The sequence below is a fragment of the Tigriopus californicus genome, chromosome 9 (genome assembly GCF_007210705.1).
Source record: "Tigriopus californicus strain San Diego chromosome 9, Tcal_SD_v2.1, whole genome shotgun sequence".
Lineage (NCBI taxonomy): Eukaryota > Metazoa > Arthropoda > Copepoda > Harpacticoida > Harpacticidae > Tigriopus > Tigriopus californicus.
This window is the reverse complement of record NC_081448.1, coordinates 4375420-4400889: the sequence shown is the minus strand read 5'-3', so window position 1 is coordinate 4400889 and position 25470 is coordinate 4375420. Positions and strand designations below refer to the sequence as shown.

At 44.1% G+C, this 25470-nt stretch overlaps 3 protein-coding genes across 5 annotated transcripts; 1 reads left to right on the top strand and 2 right to left on the bottom strand.

Annotated features, from left to right (window-relative positions):
• Window positions 1-302: 302 nt before the first annotated feature.
• Window positions 303-1479, bottom strand: LOC131886652 (ras-like protein family member 12). Its single transcript, XM_059235049.1, has 2 exons — window positions 942-1479; window positions 303-865 (listed from the first exon to the last, which is right to left on the bottom strand). The coding sequence occupies exons 1-2, from the start codon at window positions 994-996 to the stop codon at window positions 303-305; spliced, it is 618 nt and encodes a 205-aa protein (XP_059091032.1). The 5' UTR covers window positions 997-1479.
• A 707-nt stretch (window positions 1480-2186) lies between these two features.
• Window positions 2187-25008, bottom strand: LOC131887268 (uncharacterized). 3 transcript variants are annotated; one of them, XM_059235824.1, is made up of 11 exons: window positions 24279-25008; window positions 7204-7375; window positions 6958-7133; window positions 6581-6882; window positions 6347-6510; window positions 5968-6126; window positions 5651-5799; window positions 5409-5573; window positions 4513-5064; window positions 2551-2934; window positions 2187-2487 (listed from the first exon to the last, which is right to left on the bottom strand). In XM_059235824.1, the coding sequence occupies exons 1-11, from the start codon at window positions 24343-24345 to the stop codon at window positions 2399-2401; spliced, it is 2379 nt and encodes a 792-aa protein (XP_059091807.1). In that variant the 5' UTR covers window positions 24346-25008; the 3' UTR covers window positions 2187-2398. The 3 variants fall into 3 exon arrangements, with proteins under 3 accessions (XP_059091807.1, XP_059091808.1, XP_059091809.1); XM_059235825.1 differs by lacking the exon at window positions 24279-25008 and adding an exon at window positions 7545-7825; XM_059235826.1 differs by lacking the exon at window positions 4513-5064.
• LOC131887265 (uncharacterized) lies at window positions 8590-19047 on the top strand (the record flags this gene model as incomplete). Its single annotated transcript, XM_059235818.1, is given in 4 exon segments — window positions 8590-9024; window positions 11600-11876; window positions 12343-17884; window positions 17965-19047. Coding segments are annotated over 3 exon segments (6291 nt in total). The 3' UTR covers window positions 18460-19047.
• Window positions 25009-25470: the final 462 nt, after the last annotated feature.

The following is a 25470-nucleotide window of genomic DNA, read 5'->3' as shown; positions in this document are numbered from 1 at the left end:
GTTATAAAATTGGGTGCAGTTTGTGACCTAGCCACAAGTTGCAAAAAGTGACCAATGTCATAGATTCCTGCTCTTTATGGGCGCAAATGAGACACGTTGTCCATGGTTGAATTGAATTAACTTGAAGTGCCATTGGTTAACCATCCTCACCTGATCATCCATAAACCCTCTTGAGGCAAAGTTGTCTTGTGGTTTAGGAGAACTCGGTACAGATATTCGTCATGTCCCCACGACATGGTGATCTTGTTCAAACCGCAGTTCTTCTCATAAATCCCATTTTCAGTGCTAAAGATTTGGAAGCATTAGTTTAGCAAANCTGGCAAGCACAGACTTTTGATGGCGGCTGCCAGGACTTTGTTCCAAACTTTCCTCCCATTTTGTCCAAGTTTGAGGCTCTTCGTGATTCCACCTTGGCTTTGGAACTGACGCATCAACGACTGAAGGACATAAGTTGTTCCAACTAAGCCTTGGCTCACTGATATCTCGACAAAGTTGCACTCATATTCAACCGCCAAGTTCATGCAACTCTCCAAGGAAACCACTTTGTCACATGGTTGCAAATCTTCTTTGTTGGCCACGAGAATAATAGGTGCCTTGGGACAAACGGCCTTCTTGATGCTCAGAAGGTTCTTAGCGTACACTAAACTATGGGGATCATCCCGGGAAATCAAGACGATGGCGGCATTACTCCACAAGAGATGACGAGACATTTTGCTTTCAGACTCGTGTGAAGACACATCTCGAACGGATATTTGGAGGGGTGGGGCATTTGGCACCACTTGGACGAATCTGTTGATGGTATGGGTGGGGGAATTGGGAACATAAGTGGCAATGAAGCGCCGAGTGAGAAGTCGGACTGACAGAGCTGAAATGAAGAATTTCAATGGCGTGTTAGTTAGGACACTTGATTACACAATCTGAAAATATGTGCTTGGAATTACCTGATTTGCCCGTGCCACAATCGCCAAAGATGGAGATTTTGATGGTATCAATCATACTCGTATGCGGCAAACTTGAATGAAGGAACTTGTCGATGAGGAGGTTGCAACTTGAATGAACCTCATTTAAGTTGATCTGAATCTTTTAATCCTTCTAGGGAGAGAAGGATTCAAGTCTTTCTCAAGTGGGTGGGAGGGGACTTCAAATACTCTCTCCAAACCAACACTGGGGAAAATAAGCCCGATTCGAACCTAAAGCTTGATCTTTGAAGAGCATATGATACACACGTAAGAAACATGGGGTTCGAAAGTGGGTTTCGTTTGAACAGTGGAAGGAACCGAATCAAGAGGTCCATGGGTTTCTCACGTTTACTTGAAAGAAGTAATGATTGACAGAAATACTCCGTTTCTTAGCTTGAGGTCTTTCTCGGGTAATCAACGAATACGAACGCTTCAGAGGACCCTCATGGAGAAAAAAAGTTGCCGAATAGGACGAGCGACATTGTATTCATTGTTAAGACGAGAAGAGTTGCATTCACAACTTGTGAAACAATCTTGGAACTGAGGAATATGATGATAGATAGGTGCTTGGACTTGCTACGCCTAGAATTTCGACTTTACTCGGCTACATCTTTACTAATGCAAGAGCTGACTCAAGACGCTTTGTGTTTCTATAATGTGTCAGTGAACCCGTCGATTCTAAACATAGATTTCCAAGTCGAAATACTGCAAGTCGTATTCAATTAAATCGAAGAAGTAATAGGCACATCGAGGGATTCAAACTCAGAGGTGAAATGTTTGGTTGCGGGGGGCTTCCACGAGCCACAACATTGTGAACTGAGTAATGTTAGGTTTCAGATTTGAATTGACATAGCAGCAACCCCACATATTATTTTTCAAGTTCACGAAGCATTTCACAGCCTTCAAAGCCCTTTAAACCGGAAGCATTGACCAAAAGACCAGCCAACAATTCGCACATTCATATGACGTGCCTAGCTATACGGCGTATGTATATCTATATACGTAATGTATATCACAGTGAGTGGGAAGAAGCGAGAGGATGAGGCGAGCCGGAGCAAGGTCGTTTCATGGACATTTGTAAATTAACCATTAATGTTTCGAAAAACAACTATTTGTTACATGTGACTGATTTTTTTCAATACCTATCTTTTTCGCAATTCTTAGAATTAGAAACCAAATGGTACAATTGTTATTTCTCACGAGAAGAAAACTTTCCAAGGAGCTAGGTAAATTTGTATATATATTTCAGCCTATAATTTCAAGAATAGATGGATTCATGGGGATTAACGTCATTTTTGAGTTAGCAATTGTTTTATTTCTGAGTTAACATCGTCAAAGCACACTTCATGATAACGACTAGCGGTTAAGGTTTGATTTGCTGGCCAAAGGAAATATAGTAAATAAGGTGCAAGCACAGTGCATATTTCTGAGGGTAGATTTTATAAAAATCGTAAGGAGTAGTAGAAACTGAATACTAATAACATGATCTTGTGTGTACGCAAGGCTGGAACAGAACTCGAAGACGGCTCTGAAAAAAAACACCTAACTTTATAAACCACGGTTCTTATTCATCAGTACATTCAAACCTCACCACGAATTGGTGTCCAAGGTTTGTTGGACCATTTAACCAGGTCGTTCTCTGTTATCACGTGAGTAGTTCGACCTGGATGATTTGGATTGTTGGTGGGATGCTTCAAAGTGGGTGTGAACCAAGGCGTGTGATTCACTTTGGGCTTCATTTTTTCCAATTCTGTGGATGGGAAGCCATAGCAATTGCTTCGTTTGGACAGTTTCATGCCAAATGAAGTCACTCGGAGACCACGTCGACAATCGACACCACCTTCTATGAGGTAAATTCCATTCATGTGATCCACGGAACCAATGAAGCATTCATATCCAGGGACATCTCTTCGTTTTGTGTAGGTGAAGAGCTGACCATCTTCCTCCCATTGACCAAGACATTGGTACTCACGATCTAAAAAGGTTCCAACGAGACATTCATGTAATCGGCGAAAGAGCCCTTTTCTCATTTGGTTAAGGATAATAGCGTGAAATTGATGCTTTCATTCAAAATCATGCGGGTGCGAATATCAATGACCAAAGCAAACTAGTGGGATTAGTCGTGAACCTTCAAAACTGGGACTGAGGTCAGTCATCCATTTAGGTGCAATAAGCACCCAAGCGTGGGATGATACAAGGTTCCACTTGTGTTGTTACACTTTGCTCTTTGGGAACCACAAAGGCCAACATGTGAGCGGCACACAAACAATATTTGTGAGGCCAATGTTGTACACGCTTTCCTTGTTAATTCATTCGCGGCGTTTCCTCGCTTTAGAATATTACGGCACATTGTTCCAATTTGCATCCTGGTACACATGAGGAAAAGAGATTGATTGAGGAACGATTTCAAGTGGGTTGTGCTGAAAAATTATGGCAAGGTGATCCCGTGGTGTGATGAATAAATACGTCTGGTTTATACTAAAGGCATCTAGAATCTGCATTTTAACCTTCCCTTTGGAGCAATTTGAGCAAAAATGAATAAACTGTTGAGTGAGCGAAACCCAAATTGATAAATTCTATGCTTGGGTATCATTAGGAATATTAACCCCTACTGTTCAGCTTTTTTTATATCATCGCATTTTCTAGCGGGTGTGTGTGTGTAAGTTAGGACTAGAGGGTTGACCCTCATCCGGACGACCCGCCATCATTTTGTCCATTTCCAATTTACCAATAGGGCAGTGTCATGTCCAGTATACATTTTTTTCTCCCTCTGTAAGGTATACTAATTTGGTTGTATAAGTTTCCGCGTGAGAAAAGTCGGGGATGAGGAGCTAACCACAAAGCCACTCCCAACTCTCCTCCCTCCTCCTCAGTTCCATTTTTAAACACCTCTGTCTTGTACTAAGATTGCATTTCTTTTTAATGTAATTTGCCAAGTTAGATGAGGAGGGAAAATGAGGTTTAATCGAAAAGTAATTGAATTACAATGTGAAGGTATGTGTAATGCTTTTTGCATTTTGCAATCATGCTTTTTTATGTGCAGAAACCTCTTGGAGGGAGAAAAAGCCATTTTGCACCGTCTGGTGCCTTGGTGGAACGCCTTAGACAAAGAGACATATACAAGGGGCATATTACAATTAATTTCAAACGAGAAGTAATTGTCAAAAGTGTTCAAATGTTAAAGAACCCGTACGGTCTGGATAGATCCTATGTACAAAATGTAGCTGTTATTAGACCTTGACTTTTCAATTCGTGGGGCTCCCCGGTCCTTATTATTGCATATTATGCCCCTCAAAATGTAAACTTCAGGTTCGTCAGTCAATCTGATTCAAAAAACTCGATTCCATGATCAGTAGAAGTGATTAGTTTGTGCTCTTGCTTAGCAAAAACAAGGGATTAAATATCAATGAAATCGAGTATTCGGTGAAACAATACACCCTTGACGATTTGGAAGGAGAAATAGTGTGGATCGAGAGAGTTGCGATGTGCCCCCTTTGCCTAACTCCCCCGCATTCAACGGTCCATCCACCCAATGAGGTCCAATAAGGAGTACCTTCAGATCGCCTTCCCACGAAACCCTGATTGAGGTCGCGGGAGGCGGTCTCTGCCTTGGAAATCACTGACGACCCCAGTGGCACCCTGAAGATCTCGCTCAGCGTGGGTTTTCTTTCATAATCTGGTTCCATTGATGTGAGTGATTGGGTTTCCAATTGGACTGGGAATGGCGTGGAACTGTACATCGTAGGAGGATAACTTTCCAGGGTTTCTCTACGACTTGGAAATCTAGTAGGAGGGCTTGTGTCCGCATTCGATTTCGACAGTCTTGGATCTTGCCCGTGTTCCCGGAAATAGTAGTTTCTACGACGGATCGTGGGCGTACTTCGTGTCATAGGGGTATTCAATGTCTTTCGAAATCTGGTATTGAACCCAAAGGGATCGTAGACGTTCGTGGTGGTTCGGAATGCTGATAAGGATTGGGTTGACTCTCGTTCATATCGAGGTCTGGAGGGATGAAATGAGTCGCCGAGCTTTGAATTAGGGTGAAGACCTCCTTGGTCGACGTCACGATCTTGATTTTGAGCAGATCTCGCCTGTCTATTGTTCTCTATTTTAGAAATTAACAAAAATGTGGAAAAATGTGGGTAAAGAAAAACCTAAACAATGATCTACGGGCATGCAATTAATTCAGCCTTTGAATTAAGCTGCATTAATAAAGACACGCTAAACAATGTGCGATTATAACACGTACAGCACAATTCAAGGTATGCAATATTACATCCCTTTGAAAAACTAGTCATTTTTGGGCCTTTTCCCCAAATGAATTGTGTTATGGAGGGATTAGAATTGAATGAAAAACGAAAGATTGAAATTCTGCTGCATTTTTTGATGATGATACAGCACAAGTGTTCGAAAAAGCCTTTACAAGAGGGGTGTTCAAATTGCGATTACCTTCAAGCACTTGGGATTGATTATCACACGAAGATACAGAGTAGAACATGACATCTGGATTGTTGCAATCTGACGAGAGTTTGGCACAAAAATTTGGGTTGTCGGGTAAAATACCCGTGTAATCCCCGGCTATAGGACAAGATGATAGCGACAGGAAATCTCGTTCTGAAAGAATCCAAGGAGAAAAATTCCAACGGAATATGATTACTATCGGTATGGCAACCTTACAATTTCTTTCTTACTCGGCTGTGTCTTCCAAGTTCGTTGGAGAAAGTTATCGTTATCACAGAGTTCGGAGCTTGGAATGGTTGAGGGTCGGAGACCGAGTTGGTACTCTAAAATATTTACACCTCTCTGTTCGAACCAGACACAGTTGTACTGACTGGATCCACTGAAATAGAAAGGAACTCGGTTACGCGGATAGTTTTCTTATCATTATTCATGTCAGTTCGAAGAATCTGTAACATGTTTTAGAAGCCTTTGGCATCAAAGAGAACGCACGTTTTTTTTTGGTACATGTTTTCAAAGAAGGTAGAGAGAGAATCGATTAAATTCGTACCAATTGGATCTGGAGTGAATGAGAAACCTATTCTGGTTCTTGTTTGATTGTTGGATACAGTGAGAAGAAAAAGTTTGGAGATCCACGTCACTTTGGTGTTTCATAATGGCGTCTTCTATGGAGAGATCCTTCCATCTCCCCTGACTCCATTCCGGAAATCTAGAAACAGAATGTATGGGCTATAAGCATGCCCCTCAGCCGAAGGAAAGGTCCATAATAAATCCAATTTAAATCCATTGTCCGAATGAGATTAGAGTGGAAAACTTTGAAAAAGAAGCTTATCTACCCACACCCACGGTAATGTACTACACTGTATCAGCCGTTGAGAACCACAGCCGTAGGGTTGTTTCTGTCAAGTTGCACACCCCAAACAACATACCTGCAGGAGCCTTTTCTGACAACAACAGGCCAAGGCCTTTCTGGTGAGGCCCTCAATTGAAGGCTTTCAAAGCCCATGGAGGCCGAATAGAGATTAGTTTGACACGTGCTATCGCTGGAAAGAGTCAAGGCTGCACGTCCGGTGACTTCATCCTCGTGGAATAACTGCAAAAAGACCCGTAGAAATAGGGAAACACGAATCACAGAGAGGGATTTTCCAAAATGTCTAACGTACTCCACATCTGTACTTGGGACCAGATTCGTCACTTGGATCAATCTCTAGAAGGGCAAGAAATTTCTCTCCCGTCTCATTAGCTCTCCAATCCCCAAGACATTTGAACCTGAGGGTTTTATCCCTGAACGAGCATCCTTCGAAATTAAGCTCAATATCCGCAGCTGAAGGACAATTACTGGCCTTTGAGGATAACCTTGGGCAACGATCACTAGCGAAAGGACCTCCAGTCTCTTTTGTGTAAGTGAATTGGTAATGACCATGATGAAAAGGGCAGAATTGCTCGAGGATCTCATCTGAGGATCCTGCAAATCAATAGATCCAAATGAGAGTGGCTGTCTGAATTTTTTTCTAGGGCCCGAAATTGCGTGGACACTCACTGAACAGCATCATCTCTTGAACGGCGTTGATTCTGATCTGAGTCTCTGAAGGGCACGATTGCATTGCCAGAGACTCGTGAACGAAACATTTGTTAAGGCCCTTACTGAAGATTTCGAGCACATTGGGAGAACGATATTGAAGATGAATGCACCGATAACAATCTCCCTCGGTTGTGCTGCAAAAATGAATGGACACTGACAACTCTTTCTACTGTACGTTTTCTACAATGCCAGGATGTCTCTTACCTTTCCTTTAGGATCACGCTCTGTCCCATTTTTTTGTGGCAACTACCCCAAATCGGAATGGCATCGGCTTGGATGACAATGCGGGAGTATTGGACCGTGGATTCTGTTTCGGCACTCACTTGAGTGTAGAAGTCTCCTTGATAGTCCACTCCAATGTAACATCGTGGCCAACCTGAAATGAAGCCCGATATGGCATGAAAGGAGACGGGAATGCTTAGATGACTGACCCACTTCAAGACAATAGCTGAAATAATTATGTTATGGTAATTGGAATGAAAGAGGAACAATACTTTGTCTTGTGCGTGCAAACGACCTTAAGAGTTGATACTGGCCTAATTTACCTCTCAACTTGTCATGCAATCATTTATCCTATACATAGGTCCAATTTACTTTTATTATCTCTGTTCCATAACCTTCGAGTAGTAGGACTCTCGTCGTGAGTGAGGGTTCCGAAAATTCAATGAAGGCGTTTGCCACCATCGTCTTCTCATCGACCCTCGTGACATGGCCTGAATTTACGTCATACCTCCCCTCCCTGACTAGAGCTATTGCGAAAGAAAAGGCTGGTCTGAACCGAGCTTCACAGTTAGTCGTACAAGCCTCTAAGCCCGTGGCCTTTCCGAAGTAAAAGCAGAGCAAAAGATCGATGTACTGTACTGCACATTTCGTGGGATGTCTAAATGCAGCATTCATTCTATTTCCCCCAACGATTCATAAGGGGCATTTTTCATTTTAAATGTAATGTTGGCTGTTCACCATCTGATTCCGTCTGATCTTCAAGCATGTGCTCATGCTGGGTCCCAAGATTTAGTTGTCCCGAGCTTATGGAACAAAAGCCATGTGCTACGTTCTTCCATAAGCATAGCTTATGGAAGTGCACCTACTGGGTCTATAAACTATTGCAAGGGGAAAAGTCAATTTCAAGAAAATATCAAGCATATGAGCCTTAAAAACTAGAATTGCTCCTGGTGATCAAAAAGGACAATATCCCAAAACTAAATTTGGTCACACTTTGCAACTAATTAGTTTCTTTTGTGCTGATTGCTCGTAACTTTCCCCACGTTGAGAAACAAACTTAAATATCTAGCGAAGTCAACACAAATAACGCGAATTCGTCGATATCTCTTTAGGTCTTCTTGATTCATGTGACTCCATCCAACTTGTTCAACCGATCGTATCAGCTGAGTTTTTTTTCCAAGCTCGCTTCCATTGACGTCGTCGAGTTGATCAAGTCCTGCCTTTCCCGTGATTCGAACCTGTCCGCCGGTCTGTTTGTTCACCGTTGTGCCGTGTCCCGTCTCGAGGGACGAGCGCGTGGAACAGACAGGGATCGATCCCCCCTCACAGCTTTCGGGCCTGCGTTGAAGTGCGCAGTGTCGTAGCCCCTCTTTGTAGGACGGACGATCCCAAGTTCCAGTCGAGTTCCACTTGTACGTAGACTAGCAGTTCAGTTTGTCACAAGGGTGAAGGAAGCCTTCGGGAACGGGAAACAACCAGTTTGGGGGGAAAGCGTTTAAGGGCCTTTTGGTGCGACCGCTCGCTTATTTATTCGAGACTTTGGTCCTCTTGGGGTGAGGCCTCTTTTTAAAGTGCGCACTTCTTCCAAGGTCCATCCAAGTTTCCACCAATCCGAGATCACGAGAACGAGAAGAGCGCCAGTGGATGAGAAGTCGCGGTGGAACAACGATCTACCACTCAGTGCTCCGATTGTCCTGTCCCAGATATCATCTCTGTACCAATATCAAGTTTTGTAGGTTCGGCCTAAGCCCCTGACCACACCTCGATCTACAACTGCGCACCACTACCGTTAAACATCCCCAGGTAAGAATGAATAAGACACGGAGCTCTTAATTCTAGCTGTCATCGGGCAACATCTTGAGACCTGATCAGATTTTCCCCCTATTGAAGGACAACAATTGATCTTGGATCATTCCAAATTGATCCCCTTAGAAGCTCTTGATTTGTCTTGACGTAACCGGCATTCATTCTCGTGCCCGGGTCGGTCGTCATAAGCTGCCCAGCCAGCTCATCCCTTGTCTGAAGTGTACGTACTACTGTAGTAGGTGTTGTAAATCCACGTGTAAAGCACCACAACACCTTTGAACGGCATCTCTGAATACCGAGAGTGCATCTGCACAATGTGATCTCGTTTCGGTCTGGACCGATCCGCTTTTCTCACTTACAGCAAGCTTTCTAGTCACTGAAATTTGTGAAAGATAAACTGCCGAATGAAACATGTCCGCTTCTACAAATGATATGTGGAGAGAAAGAATCTTGTCAAACGTCGAACTCAAGTATTTTTAGCCTGTCACTTGTCTCCCATATGATGATGGAAAACATGGTTCAGTCGTCTAGTCAAGGGATATCCGTCAGCGATAATGACAGCTCAGACTTGACAAGTTCCTGAATTAGATTTGCAACTTAAACTTTCAAGTCGAGTTCGCCATGGAAGTTTGCTTATTAGTGGTAGTTTTAGTCGATTGAGAGCGAAACTTTTGGTAGAACACGAGGCTTTTCATTATAGCAGATCATGCTCTATGAGTCGATTCCGAATCGGATGGAAAGGCTTTTCCGTGTGCCAATACGTATGTTATGAATAATAGATGCGAGCAGAGTTGAAACACGAGATCGAGATTTAGAGAGCATTTTGCTGCCCTTTTATCAACATGCGAGTACTTGTCTGATGTTGGCAGGTTGTGTAATTCTCGAAAGCCGGAGTAATTGGAGATGAAGCGACAAGCGTCGGATTTCTTCGGATAATTTAGCTTATTTTTTAGTAACCAAACACGAAATTGTTTGATCATTTTCAGCCCTCTCGTCTTGCTTTTGTTTTTCAAGTGGATGTGTTATCGTTTAGAGCTTCGATAGAGCAAAACTCTATCGTACAAATGTGCACACTTGCCCCTCAAACACAAGAAAAACCTTCTAAATGTTGGCAAATCTAAGACTCCACAAAAGTCTTTCAATCTTCTTTTTGTCACTTGTTTCAAAAGATCTCAAAAGTGTCAATAAAGTTCGTGGAAAACAAATTGCCAGATTCTGCCAAGTTGGCTTCGATGAGCGAGCCCAAAAATTGAACATCTTTTGGGATTGGTCGTGGATGGACTCTCTGTGATGTGACGTACGTTTGTTCAGGCCTTTTTCCGTTAGCGCTTTAGAGGCCCTCCATAAGTCGTGTGTTGACCTGGAAAGAAAAGTATCACGAGTACACCTCGTGCACTCTGCTATTCCGATTGAGGAGGAATAAGTTGCCAAGGGCTTAGAGTGGATTCCCGGATTCCCATTCTGAGGTGATCACTCTTTTAGCCATGGCTTACTGAGTAGTGACTCGGGAAAGCAAGCTCAATACACCGTCACATACTTTACATCGTCCGAATGCGTTCCTTGTTTGCCATATTGCCGTCGGTAGAATGGATATTTTTCCAAACTTACGAGAACGTCTTATCAAATTATGCGTTCAAGTTAGTTTTGTTCACCGCCCAGACAGACATTGTTTTGCCAAGCAACAAAAACGTTCATATTCAACAGGTTTTGTTTCCAGGTTGGAGTTTAAGGAGACTGAAATTAACATTCCAGACAGCATTTTAAACTCTTTTTGTAGAATATAAAATGATGGTGTTATTACATTCTAGTCCGTGCAGTTGCACTTGGCCGTTGGCAATATTTGCAAAAGGGTTTGAAAGCTGCTTGTCCTTGGATCTTGATTGGTATAGAAATTGATAAGAAGTTTTTCCATACACCTTCCCTAAGGAAACCAAGTTGACGGGAAGAGCAACAGACATCTAGATTGAATGTCACTTGCTGGTTGGATGACAATCTAGATACTTCAGGTCTCATGTTCGGATTGCTTTTGTCCTAGGAGGGTGTGAAACCGCTTTAAACTGGATGAAGTCGGTCATGGGTGTTTCTTTGCTTCACCCTCCCGTTGTGGTCGTTTTCGCCTTTCGTAGCTTAGTTCTAATGCTCGAAAGGTACAAATCTTGTTGGGCTGGCCTCGTTTCGAACGAGGAATACACATTTACGGTATATAGTAGGCCCGTAGTGCTCTTTTCCTGAAGTGCTCAAGGAGAGCGAAGGAATATCGCGTGTACGGTACTATCATACATGCAGTACAAAAGGTGATGTTCATCCATAATCTGAGTGCAGAAAAGCGGCTTGAACTAGTAGAAGGCGAAGGTTATAAAAGAATGACTAATTTGTCGAGCCCTCAGTTCAATCCCGACCCGAAGTCATCGAAGACATAACACTTATCGTCAGTATCGACGCAAGTTATCCCAATAGTGCTTTCATCTATTTGAATTTAAACACATTGCATGAGAAGAGCCACAAGAACCGTCCAGTATTCTAACTTAAATCAAGGTCCCGTAACCACTATTTTGTGTGCTCCTCTTCGCAGAGTTGCGCCAGTCTTTCAAGAGGATGCCTTTCGACCCTCTTCGCCCGAAGTGTCCGGAAAAGGTGGGCTTGTACGATCCGAAGCACGAAAAGGATGCTTGCGGCGTTGGGTTCATAGTCCATATTGATGGCACCCAATCCCATGATTTGCTCTTTGATGCCGAGCAGCTTAGTAATCGAATGGAACATCGCGGAGCCTGCTCAGCTGATAATGACAGTGGAGATGGAGCGGGAGTTCTCGTGGCCATCCCTCATGAGTTCTTTGCCAACAAAGTCAGGTAAGAACGTTTTGAACACTTACATCCATTTTTTTAAGGGATGGTGGGTTTTGGGCTACGTATGGCAAATAAATTTGTTTTGTTTATTGTTGCTGTCACACAATGTGTAAGAAAGAGTATAGTCATAAAAAACACGAATGATTTGGAAGATAGAGAGAATTCAAGAAAAAAAAACCAGCCGCCAAGCGCCATTATCTTGGCATAGCAGATGTGAGATGCGAGTGAAAAGATCTAAAAAACCTTTGATTGGCATTAAGGCCGATATCTAGTCACAACTACCGTTCTGCTTTCGAATAACGATGAGAAAAACGAGATTTCGTTATGGGAATGAATATTTATCAGAACGATCTTCAAATGCCAAATGAACCATTTATAAAATGGTTTCCATTAATAAAAATGTATTTAAATCGGTTACGTTCTTAGTAAGGAGGAAATTAATCATTTTTTTTTACGTATTATTTTCCAGCCAACTGGGAGAAACCCTCCCGGCGTTTGGTCAATATGCCACGGGTATTTTGTTCCTCGGGTCTGGGAATTTGGACTCGAGCAAGAAAGAGTTCGAAGACCTGGCCGAAAGCTTGAACCTGAAGGTCTTATGTTGGCGAAGGATTCCCAAGAAGAATGATTGCCTGGGTGAGATTGCTCGCAATACTGAACCCATTATGGAGCAGGTCTTTGTGGTGCCCAAAGACCCCAGCAATTTTGAAGGTGAAGAGGAAGGCATGTTTGGCATCCAGGTCTTCATTCTAAGAAAGACTGCCTCTCACAAGCTAAACCGAGAAGAGCGTGATTGGAAAGGCCACAATGACAAAAGGTTTTATGTCGCCTCGTTGTCCCCTTCCACCATTGTCTACAAAGGCCAATTCAATCCTTGTCAGTTGTTCAAATATTTCGAGGACCTCGTCAATCCCGAGTTCAAAACTCATATCTGCATTGTTCACACCCGATTCTCCACCAATACTTTCCCCAGCTGGGAGCGAGCTCATCCCAATCGGATGTTGGCCCACAATGGCGAGATTAACACTCTTCGAGGCAATATCAACCTTATGAAGGCTCGCGAAGGGGTTATGGCCAATATGAAGTTTGGGAAGAAGCTCTCCGAGCTGTATCCGGTGGTGGAATCCGAGATGTCGGATTCTGGTTCTTTGGATAATGTCCTTGAGTTTCTGGTCATGGCCGGAAACCGTTCCCTTCCAGAGGCCATAATGACTCTGGTACCCGAAGCATGGCAGAATGATCCATTAATGGATAACAACAAGAAGAACTTCTATCGCTTTGGGTCCTGCTGCTTCGAACCTTGGGATGGACCGGCCTTGTTGACCTTCAGTGACGGGCGGTATGTGGGTGCCATTTTGGATCGAAATGGTCTTCGGCCTTCACGTTTCTATGTGACCAAGAGTAACATCATGGTTATGGCCTCTGAAGTGGGCGTGTATGACGCAGAGCCTTCCGACATTGTTCAGAAAGGCCGTCTCATGCCTGGACGAATGTTGCTTGTTGATACCAAAGAGAAGAAAATCATTCAAGATGAAGTCATGAAACAAGAGATTGCTCTAAGCCGACCTCATGACCAATGGTGGAGCAAACACGTCAACTTGGGTGATCTGCGCAAGGCCAACATCGCCCAATTCTCGACCGACCGGCGACCCATCATCAAGCCCCTCGAAGGCTCGGAAGAGGACTCGATTGTGGCCCGAATCTGGCAAGGTGATCGGCGAATGCCAATGTTTGGTTACAATTTAGAGACCATTCAAATGCTCATGATTCCCATGTTCCAAACCAAGAAGGAAGCATTGGGATCCATGGGCAACGATGCCCCTTTGGCTTGTCTTTCGAAGCTCCAACCTTTGATTTATGAGTACTTCAAGCAACTCTTTGCTCAGGTCACCAATCCACCCATCGATCCCTTTCGCGAGAGAATCGTTATGTCGTTGGAGTGTCCCATCGGACCCGAAGGAAATGTTTTGGAACCGGATGAGAAAACTTGCAAACGACTTTGGCTCAAGAATCCCATCTTGTCTTTGGGCGATTTGGAGGTAATAAAGAACACGACCGTCCTGGGTTGGAAGACGAAAGTGATCGACATCACTTATGATGTGAACGGTGCGCTAGATTTGGAGAGTGCCATTGAAGAAGTGTGCAAGCAAGCCGAAAATGCCGCCAAAGATCACCAATTCTTGATCCTCTCTGATCGAAACCTCAGTGAGAACCGGATCCCCATTAGCGCCGGATTGGCTTCGGGAGCCGTCCACCATCATTTGATCAATACTCGTTTGAGGAGCAAGTGTGCGATAATCCTTGAAACCGGAGAGATTCGTGAGGTTCATCAAATTTGCGTGGTGGTTGGATTCGGAGTCGACGCCATCTGTCCGTATATGGTCTTTGAAATCGCTCAAATGTTGAGGGAAGAAAACGTGATCTCGGCCGATATCACGGATGAAGTGGCTTACGCCAACTATGCCGCTGCTGTGGATCGTGGCATTTCCAAGGTTATGGCGAAAATGGGTATTTCAACCATGCAATCCTACAAGGCTGCTCAGATCTTTGAGGCCGTTGGTTTGGCAGATGATGTCATTAACCGTTGTTTCAAGGGAACCGCCAGCCGTATTGGGGGCGTCAATTTCCGCATTCTGGCTCAAGAAAGCTTGATCCGACACAAATTGGCTTTTGGGCACAATGAGTGCGATGCTAGAATCCTCCGAGATCCGGGATTCTTACATTATCGGAGTGGAGGAGAGAAGCACATCAATGATCCCAACAGTGTGGCCTTACTCCAAGAAGCCACCAAGCATGAGAACCAAGCTGCTTACCAAAAGTACGTGGATGCCGCCGTGGAAAGTATCCGAGATTGCACCATTCGTGGGCAGTTCGAGCTGAACTTCCCGGATCCAGACAAGGCTATACCCGTGGATGATGTGGAGCCTGCCTCAGAAATTGTTAAACGATTTGCAACTGGAGCCATGTCCTTTGGCAGTATTTCGTACGAGGCTCATTCCACCCTAGCCGTGGCCATGAATAAGATGGGTGGCAAATCGAACACGGGTGAAGGTGGAGAAAATTCGGATCGCTATCTGAATCAAGATCCGGAATACAATATGAGATCAGCCATCAAGCAAGTGGCATCGGGTCGCTTTGGTGTGACTGCCTCATACTTGTCTCATGCGGATGAACTCCAGATTAAGATGGCTCAAGGAGCCAAACCTGGAGAAGGTGGAGAGCTTCCCGGCTTCAAAGTCACCATCGACATTGCCAAGACCCGACATTCTGTTCCTGGAGTGGGCCTGATCTCGCCCCCACCTCATCACGACATCTATTCCATTGAAGATTTGGCGCAGCTTATCTACGATCTCAAGTGTGCCAACCCGAGCGCACGAATCTCGGTTAAACTTGTCTCCGAAGTGGGTGTGGGCGTGGTAGCCTCGGGCGTGGCTAAAGGCAAATCCGAGCACATTCTCATATCCGGACATGACGGTGGTACGGGTGCGTCTTCTTGGACAGGTATCAAAGGAGCTGGATTGCCTTGGGAATTGGGGCTCTCCGAGACCCACCAGGTTCTAACTTTGAACAACTTGCGATCTCGTGTCGTCCTTCAGGCTGATGGCCAAATGCGCACCGGATTTGACGTGATGGTGGCCGCTATCCTTGGAGCTGACGAGGTCGGCTTCTCCACCGCTCCCTTGATTGCCATGGGATGCACAATGATGCGGAAATGCCACTTGAATACCTGCCCAGTGGGTATCGCCACCCAAGACCCCGAGCTAAGGAAGAAGTTCGAGGGCAAACCCGAGCATGTGGTCAATTTCTTCTTCATGATGGCCGAGGAAGTTCGAACTTATTTGTCCAAGATGGGCATTAGAAAGTTTCAAGACCTTATTGGCCGTACCGACTTGTTGAGGCAACGCCCCTCGGATTGTGAGAAAGCCTCGCTATTGAATTTCAACGCCATTCTGATGGATGCCAGCAAAATCAGACCAGATGCTTCGATTGTGGGAGGAAGTGTCGAGCAAGACTTTGAATTGGAGAAACGCTTGGATTCGGAAATCATTCCTCTTTGTCAAGACGCCATTGATGGTAAGGAAGGTGTGATCCTCGTGGAAAGAGAAATCAACAATAACCAAAGGTCCTTTGGAGCCACTCTTTCGCATGAGATCGCCAAGAGGTACACCAACGATGGTTTGCCTAACGGAACCGGGGTTGACATCAAACTCAAAGGATCTGCTGGACAGAGTTTCTGCGTGTTCCTCATCAAAGGCGTCAATGTGACCCTTGAAGGAGATGCCAATGATTACGTGGCCAAGGGATTGTCCGGGGGCGAAGTCGTCATTTTCCCGCCCAAGAACTCGCATGAGGCCTTCAAATCCGAGGAAAACATCATCGTGGGCAATGTCTGTTTGTACGGTGCCACTTCCGGAAGGGCTTTCATTCGGGGTGTTGGAGCTGAGCGCTTTTGTGTGCGCAATTCTGGAGCCCTGGCCGTGATTGAAGGTGTGGGTGACCATGGATGTGAGTACATGACCGGCGGTCGTGTCATCATCTTGGGTCGCACTGGTCGTAATTTTGCTGCTGGCATGTCTGGCGGGATTGCTTATGTGCTCGACCACGATGCCACGTTCAAGAACAAATGCAACAAGGAAATGGTGGACCTTTTGCCCATTATTGACGATGAAGATATCATTTTCTTGAAGGAGACGCTCCAAGAGTTTGTGGATGAGACTGGTTCGGTGGTAGCCGATAATGTTCTCAAGAATTGGTCTTCAACCCAACAGATGTTCGTCAAGGTATTTCCACGCGAGTATCAACGAGCTCTGTTGGAACAGAAGGCCGCCAGCGAACAAATGAGCAACAACTCCATTGAAGAGCCTCCCAAAGAAATGAACGGACGGATTACACCCGAAATTCGCGTCACCAACGACAAAGAATCGCCCGTGGCCGATATCGAGGACTCGGTCAAGGACAAAGAGATGCAAGCCAAGAAACAAGAGGTCATCTTGGACAAGACCCGTGGCTTTGTCAAATATAAGCGCGAAACCAAGATGTACCGAGAGGCCGAGGACCGACTAAAGGATTGGAATGAAATCTATGATTTCAAGCATGTTCGCAGGGGGCTCAAGAAACAAGCAGCTCGTTGCATGGATTGTGGTGTGCCCTTCTGCCATTCCACCTCCCATGGGTGTCCATTAGGGAATATCATTCCCAAGTTCAATGATCTAGTCTTCCAAGACAATTGGAAAGAGGCTCTCAACCAGTTGCTTCAGACCAATAACTTCCCCGAATTTACGGGACGCGTTTGCCCGGCTCCTTGTGAAGGAGCATGTGTGTTGGGCATCAACGAACCTGCTGTCACCATCAAGAACATTGAATGCTCGATTATTGATAACGCTTTTGAACAAGGCTGGATCAAACCTAATCCTCCGGCCAAACGATCGGGCAAGACAGTGGCCGTGATCGGATCAGGACCGGCCGGGTTGGCAGCCGCCGATCAGTTGAACAAAGCCGGGCATCTTGTCACGGTCTATGAGCGCAATAACCGTATCGGAGGCTTACTTCAATATGGCATTCCCACCATGAAATTGTCCAAGGAAGTGGTCCAAAGACGTGTCGACTTATTGGCTGAGGAAGGTATCATCTTCAAGACCAGTATCGACGTGGGCAAGGACGTCCAAGTCGAAGATTTGAAGAATGAAAACGACGCCGTTCTCCTTACCATGGGAGCCACTTGGCCCCGAGATCTGAACATAACCGGACGCGATGCCAATGGGATTCATTTTGCTATGGAGTTCCTACAAACTTGGCAACAAAACCAACAGGGAGATCAAATCGATTATAGCCTAATTAATGCAGATGGGAAGGACGTCGTGGTGATTGGCGGTGGCGACACCGGTTGCGATTGCATCGGAACATCCCTCCGTCAAGGGGCCAACTCCATCACATCATTTGAGATTCTTCCCACTCCTCCTGATATGCGAGCCAAAGACAACCCTTGGCCCCAATATCCCAAACTGTTCAAGGTGAGTGAGAAAAACAAATAACTTTACCAAAGGAACATTATTTTTCTAAATTAATTCGAATTGTCTCCATTCTATTATAGGTTGATTATGGCCACGAAGAGGTCTCGGTGAAGTGGGGTAAAGGCGATCCTCGTCGTTACAACACGGAGAGCTTGGAATTCCTCAAAGACAAGGATGGCAATCTCGAGGGAATTCGAGCCGTTCAAGTGGAATGGACCAAGGACAACGCCGGACGATGGGTCAAATCCCAAGTGGAAGGCTCCGAGACGATCTACAAATGTCAGCTGGCCCTCCTGGCCATGGGCTTCCTCGGCCCCGAAGATTACGTGATCGAATCCTTTGGCCTCGAGCAAGATGCCCGAAGCAATATCGTGACCAAGCCTGGGCGTTTCAGCACGCCCAAAGATGGCGTGTTTGCTGCGGGCGATTGTCGCCGAGGCCAAAGCTTGGTCGTGTGGGCCATCACCGAAGGCCGGCAAGCCGCTCGTGAGATTGACGAATATCTGGTGGGCGACAGTCTCTTGCCCGGTCTTGGTGGGGTCATCCACCCTCGAGTCACTCAAAAAGGTTGTTAACTCTAGTAATAATAGTTATGATATGAATAGTGATATCACTAATCAATCAAAAAAGAAGGACTCCAAATGTTGTGCTTAGTCAAAGACGAATATGAAGTGGCCTTGATTACTGCGAAATTGCTCGGCTTTCAACTACCACAATTCTATCCACGTTCAATTTGTAATCATGCCTTGACTTGACGCTCTTTACAGTATCGGTAATGAACAATTCATATTGTACGTGCAATGATCCCAAAGATTCCCTTTACTTAAAGTAGGCGAGCATGTTTCATGATATTATTGATAGACAATGCATTACACTGTAAAAAAATGTATATCCCTCCCCAAGAAATAGTCCCACCAGTAAGATATGAAATCGATTATGACCATCTCGTAATTATCATGTAATTTTAATCCATACCAAGTTCTATATTGTAATAATTGTTGATTTAAAAACATCTATTCTTGCTCAGTTTATTTTTTGATGGCTTCAAGATCTTTGAAATCATTCGTTGGATAGGATCAACTCACGGAAACGAGAAACGACTAACTTTCAACGTTCCATGTCAAACGAAAGAGTTCATAGAATAAACGCAAAGTTGAATTGAATTCGGTTGTTGTTACTCATCTGTTTCAAAATATTGACGGGTCCAATGTTGTGGTACTCAATGGAGAGTTCCCTTTTATTAAAAGTTCGACTAGTGTTTCTAAGATGATCACTTTGATTCAGATGTTATTACATACTTTTCTTTTGAAATAGTAAATGTGGAATGCTTTTGGTGTTTTTCTCACCGCATTGAGCACTCGGTTGAACTGTAAAATGTTACTCATAAGCACAAAAGTAACCTTGAACACTGGCGATTATAATTTTTGTCCCCAGTAATCTAAGATAAGAGCAAGCAAACGACTTCTGATCTCTATCAAAGTTCCAGTTTTCATCTGATTTGTTGCCAAAGATTTTGTGAAAAAAACAGAGCAATAGCGAAGCCAAAAAAACACTTTTCGCATGATAAAATCCAAGAGAAGGAGAGGTTGCGTACTTTACTAATGGATGAATTGTAAGAAGAGATAGAAAAGATGGGCGGAAGAGAAGGGCAAACAAACCGGCTGCTCTTATAATAAACATCACACAAGTTTTCGTTGTTGGTCGCTCAAGTAGAGGAAATTTCCAACGAGGTTGAATGGGTGTGGCAGCCTCCACTCCTCCCATCCCACTAGCTGCGGCATTATACTTTTTTGACTTCTTTTTGTTAACTCTCTGGTTTACAGTGCAGCAGTGAGTTCTTTTCAGCTAGTTTTTTTCCAACAATTTAATTAAACATAATTTTCATCCACCTTACTTTAGGTTTCCAAGTGTGCTGTGTGCTTGCTGAGCACTACAGGGCGACCAGCTGTAAGCGGGACAGTGCACTTTGTTATGCCTAATCACGGACTCCTAGGGATGTGGACTGCGAACGGAAGCCAAAATATCGTATCCCCTAAAACGTTCATCTAATTCCAAATAAGCATTTCATACGAATACAAGATCTTGTTGAAAAGATGAACTTGGCCAAATTTGAGCCCAAACCTATGCATAGGGAACTCAGGAGACATGGTCAAAGTTATGCAGTAAACTTTTCGACCTGCTCTTGGTCAGCTTTATAAGCTCTTGATAACATTATTTTTGAAATGATCCGCTTTATAAGTAAACGGTATAAAAATGACCTACCTTTAATTGACGAGATCTACGTTTCTTATTTTATTATTACTTTCCTTCGAAAAGTGGCTCAGGGTTGCAATGACCAGGAGCAGGCCGATTTGACGGGAAGCTCGTTCCCTGTCCATATTTCTAGAAGTCTGTGGCCTGATTCACATGCATGTTTGTAGCCTGCACCATGAAATATTTCTGCTTTCGGATTGATCGAACATCTGTCTACCACTTTTGGTACAAATGTAATTGTGTGTGGATAAAATCAGTCCCAGAACATGGGTCCAAAAGAAGTAGTAATCGAACTTCATCAAGCGGGGAACAGCATCCAGAAAACTAGCGAAGAGTCTGAACAACCTGCAAATGAGCAAACAGCAAAGATGCTTTGCAATAGAATGAAATCTTGGAATCTTCTTCATGTGATCCGGTTGGATGCGATGATTCTTAAGATAGAAGTGGTTTCCAATGCTTCCAATGACCCCAAAGTTATGAGCAAAAACCTGGAGAACATTCCAAGAACCAGAGGACGGTACTTCGTCGCCAAGAACTGTCATGGTGTGGGCCCTCATCTTCGTATCCGAGGGTGTCAAGGTCAAAAGNAACAGCATCCAGAAAACTAGCGAAGAGTCTGAACAACCTGCAAATGAGCAAACAGCAAAGATGCTTTGCAATTGAATGAAATCTTGGAATCTTCTTCATGTTATCCGCTTAGATGCGAAGTTTCTTAAGATAGAAGTGGTTTCCAATGCTCCCAATGACCCCAAAGTTATGGGCAAAAACCTGAAGAACATTCCAAGAACCAGAGGACGGTACTTCGTCGCCAAGAACTGTCATGGTGTGGGCCCTCATCTTCGTATCCGAGGGTGTCAAGGTCAAAAGATATCCTAAAGGGCTACAAGTTCAAGTAGTTTCATGATGTCAATTTGCGCGTAATAGCGCAATTTTGCTACTGTAAATTAGCATCTCCGTATACTTAGGCCTCAAATTACAAAAATATCACGAGTAAAATATCTACTTCAATTTACTCGCCTTGAAGCTTACAAACATGAAGCAGAAACACGCCACAAACTGCGGCTGAATGGACTATACTCAAAGCTGGCAACATTACGTACATTATTTCTATCTAGCAAAATTTCATTTCAGATGGCAGCTATCTAAATAGCCTTCCATGTTAACAGGATTTGAGTTTCGGGTTGCCTACGTTTCTCCTTGAAATACTGTCTGCCATGACCCATTGCTGCCATCACCTGCTCCACTCTTACGCGTGGCAATCAAAGCATGAAAAAGTTGGGGCACTTCCTCCATGTTACTACTTGAATTTGCTACGGATCTTAGGAAACCACTCTTGAATTTGATTCTCGACCGGGGCGTGAACCGAATAAATGCATAGGAAGGAAGGATATTGAAATCCAGGCTCTTTCAAAAACTTCAAATTGCAAATGTGGTGTTGGTAAGCTCGTAGCAGGTGCCGTTCTTTCGCTGTATAGGTGTATACAAATAACTTTTCCGCGGCTTACAAACAAAGCTGTAGAAAAAAGAAGAACCTCAACAATCGATGACTTTGATTCATGTCGAATGTTCTGGACCTCAAATGTTAATTGTCCAGAACCTTGGCTTATCTTTTGCTATCGATTTGTAATCTAACAAACATTTGGTATTTTAATCGATATTATGACTTCAAGCCCTTCAACACCCGAGAAGACGCCTCTAAACAAAAGGAATCAAATCTGGCTTGGCTCGGAGAGTCTCTATTTGATGCAGTTCTCCCATTTCAAAAAGAACATTCACCCGGATGTTTGGTCTTAACCGGAAAGTGTCAAAAAGGTTGAGCCCACTGCCAAGAATAGTCCTCATCTATCCACCCATCACCTTACTTTTGCATTAGGGGGTCAACTTCCAAGTAAGGATTTGAATCTTAGCAGTGCTTGCGTCATGCGGAAAGGAAAACTGGCACTGAAAAGCCAGATGGGCACGTGTCAAGAGGTCTGAAAAGCTCTTAGTTCTGGAACGGTTTCGGGGTCTGGACTCACGGGGAGGCAGAGGGCAATGATAAATGAGTCTTCGGGGTTTTATGAGGGTGTTGAAATTTCTAGTCAAGCCATGATTGTCATTTCAAGATTAAGAGCTTCACGAGTACATCTGTTCATGACTTGTTGGCCAAAGAAACCTTAAAGTTGTGTCTCGAATCCGAGGGGTGCATATTTTATGCTTTATTTTTACCTACTATGTAAGTGGAGTACATAGGGACTGGGCCGCGGAAAAACTACTACTAATTCAACCATAACATTCGTGTTGTTTCCAAAATGGATTCTCTTTGATGGGATCGGACTGCATATCCGGTGAAGCGACCCTTGGTGAATTCAAACACGTTCTGTGTCATTGCTTTGGAATGAGGTTTTTGTCCGTCATCGTCAGTACGTACGGACTGATTCCATTCTGAACGTAGTCAAGTACAGGGTTGATAAGGATTGTTGCGAACTACTCGGTTTAAAGTGCCATGATGATTCTCGTGTGTATTAGTTTATGTCTTTCTCGTTCTCTATGAGTGTGTGTGTATATGCTCTGACTAAACATGGCTTATCTATGTGACCATCCACATTTGTCAGGCGAGCGCATCGGACCTTATCACCACCTTTACGTTGGTATATGCTCCATTGAAGTGATAGAACAGTAGGTATTTCACCTTTGTTAGAAACGTCCTGATTCAATATGTCGATGACCTGGCGATTGATGTGGCCAATTGAGGGTGGAGCTCTTGCTCTTCATCGCTTAGGCCTGATTTTGCTTGGTTATTATGTTGGATAAAGTGAGTAATCAGGTGGAGATCCAGTCCGTTATCATCAAATGTTAGGAAGGTGTGGTGTCTTTAACAATCTATCAAGTTGAGGACAAGCTTTTGATGCTACTTGAGCATATTGCGTAAAAAGATAAAATCGATCAGAATCTGAAATGTACAATCCGACTTTAATCTACTCTCAATGTTGATTTGATTTGCTTGGAATTAAATGTTGCGTTTATAAGCATTCATACCATCGAAATGCATTACAGTTTTTTCGACTCGGACAATCTGTATTGGTTTCCTTGAGAAGACTGACTGCACGTGTGTTGATTGCCATTTTCTCTTTTAAGCTCGCTTGCAGTTTTTTAATCAGATTTACCGACCCGTATGATACGGTCAGTAAGCATTCGTCACGACTCAATTGGTACAGACAAAACCACTCTGGAGGAATCAAGTAAACTGACTTCGTTTGACTTGTAACGCTACTCCATGTCTTACCCTAGCAAATCTATTAATAGAATTAAGCTCTTGTGTCGACATCCTCTGCCTCCCTAGAAAACCTGTCATTAATGCCAAATTCGAAGTGAGAGATGGTAAATACAAGCTCAGGATGCGTTCTCGTTATGAGCACATGTCATCCCTACGTAAATATAAATCTACCACTTGTGCTTGTGGACACCCTCGTCACTGGACTGGCGTCACCGTGAACTGGATTCGTCGTTCTGCAGGGTGTCATGTCAGCTCCTCTTTTTTGAAACGCTGAAGTTCCATTCTATTGGTCAGGGGGAAAATGGTGCCAAACGGATCGTTAACCCGAATTCTGGGAAGTGGGAAATTATCTTATATTCATGAATCAGTCATGGTCCCACAGATGTCCAAAAAGAACCCATATTTTCCCTTGCATATATATCGCTGCATCAAGTCAAAGACTTTACAATCGAAGATCCAGTCCGGAATTTTCGATGACATTCTCCAAATTCCACAAAGACAATGCAGAAGAGACTGGAATGCGAGAGTGTCTAAGTGATAATGGCACTTTCGAGTAGTATTCCACTAGCTATTCCCTCCTAAGGTCCACCTCGTTCCAAGGGGGTCGATGTGGTCAAGTGGATGGCTTTGAAAAATGGCTTTTCTCGAGTAATTGGACGTGTTGGAAGTCGTAGATAATACGTACTTCCACATATCACATGCACACATTGAGTTGGGCCAGGATCAGTGTCTCGAATGCTATTTGAATTGATGACTTCCTGTGTCAGTTGTGTTAACTGTGTGGCTTTCAGGTAAAAAAAAAACCGTGTGCGATAAGGACGGAAACCTACTGACATTGGTCACAATGCGTGTGTTTCGATTCAGATAAATGAATGTTAATCTTACCTTGATGGAACAGTGCGCATAAATAAATGATAAGGAACAAAGCGTTTTTGCCGAGATCCCTGCTCATTTTAGAGTCTTCTCACATTTTCCATACACAGAACTCAAACATATCACTATTTTCTTCTCGAGGACTCACTCAAGGCTCGCTGATCCTAGACTCCTCTGAGACCCAAAATCTAAGACACTCGTCCTCGTCGTCGTCACTCAACACTCTCATCATCAACTTTGACTGCTTCATTGATAAGGATCACTCGCTCGAATCTTCGGCAAAAAGATCCGGCCAATCGAAGAAGCGTCTGGCGTTCACTTGCGATCCCTGGCTTTCTTTGGTTCCTGGCTTTTCAAGGTTAGCCTTCCAGGTTCAAGATAAACTAGAGATGGAACGCGAAACCCCCTCGATGACTCACATGCCACTGACAATGCTATTTTTGTACCGCAATGGTGTTTGGAACCCAACTGAACTTTGTTGATCCACTCTCGCACAAGTGCTTTTCTCCCTCATTGAATACTAATACTCATCATACTGGGACGGTATTGTATTGGAGTAGCATTCCTGCCCTGAGATCTACGCGAACGTCAGCGTTGTGACTGAAGCACGGACCACATTGAACATTGTTCGGTGTTCCTCGAATCCTCCGAACGACCATGTTGTTGCATAAGCCGAAAATACGTCCGCGACGCTTAAAAAGCTCTCTTTGAACACAAGTTTGGTACTTACTAGTACTTCGAGGGTGGGTTTGAACGACAAGGGAGGAGGGGGAAATCGGAAGGGGAACGAAAAACACGGATGTACGTAGTACTAAGCTACTAAGCTGTGTTCTATGTACGTAGTCGGTATTCTATGGATTGGGGAGCGCTCTGGCAAACCCGGCCAGCTAAGTGACAAATCGCGGTCTCAACTTGGCAAATGAGACACAACCCAAGCGCCAGTTTCCACAATGGATGGAAAATGAGAGGGTGGAAAAGACAAAGCGGCATGTCACAATAACAATTATGTACGATTTCAAATCATGTAACTCCATGGATTTTATGTTGATAGCAGGAGTAGAAATTCTCTGGGAAATGGACCCGCTGAGGTTGGTTCAACTTACTTCCTTGGCACGACTTTGGAACCGATTTCATTTATCATGAGGGGGATTAGCTCTAATCTTTCTTTCAGTTTCTCAGATAGTTCTTGAATGAGGTTGAGGCA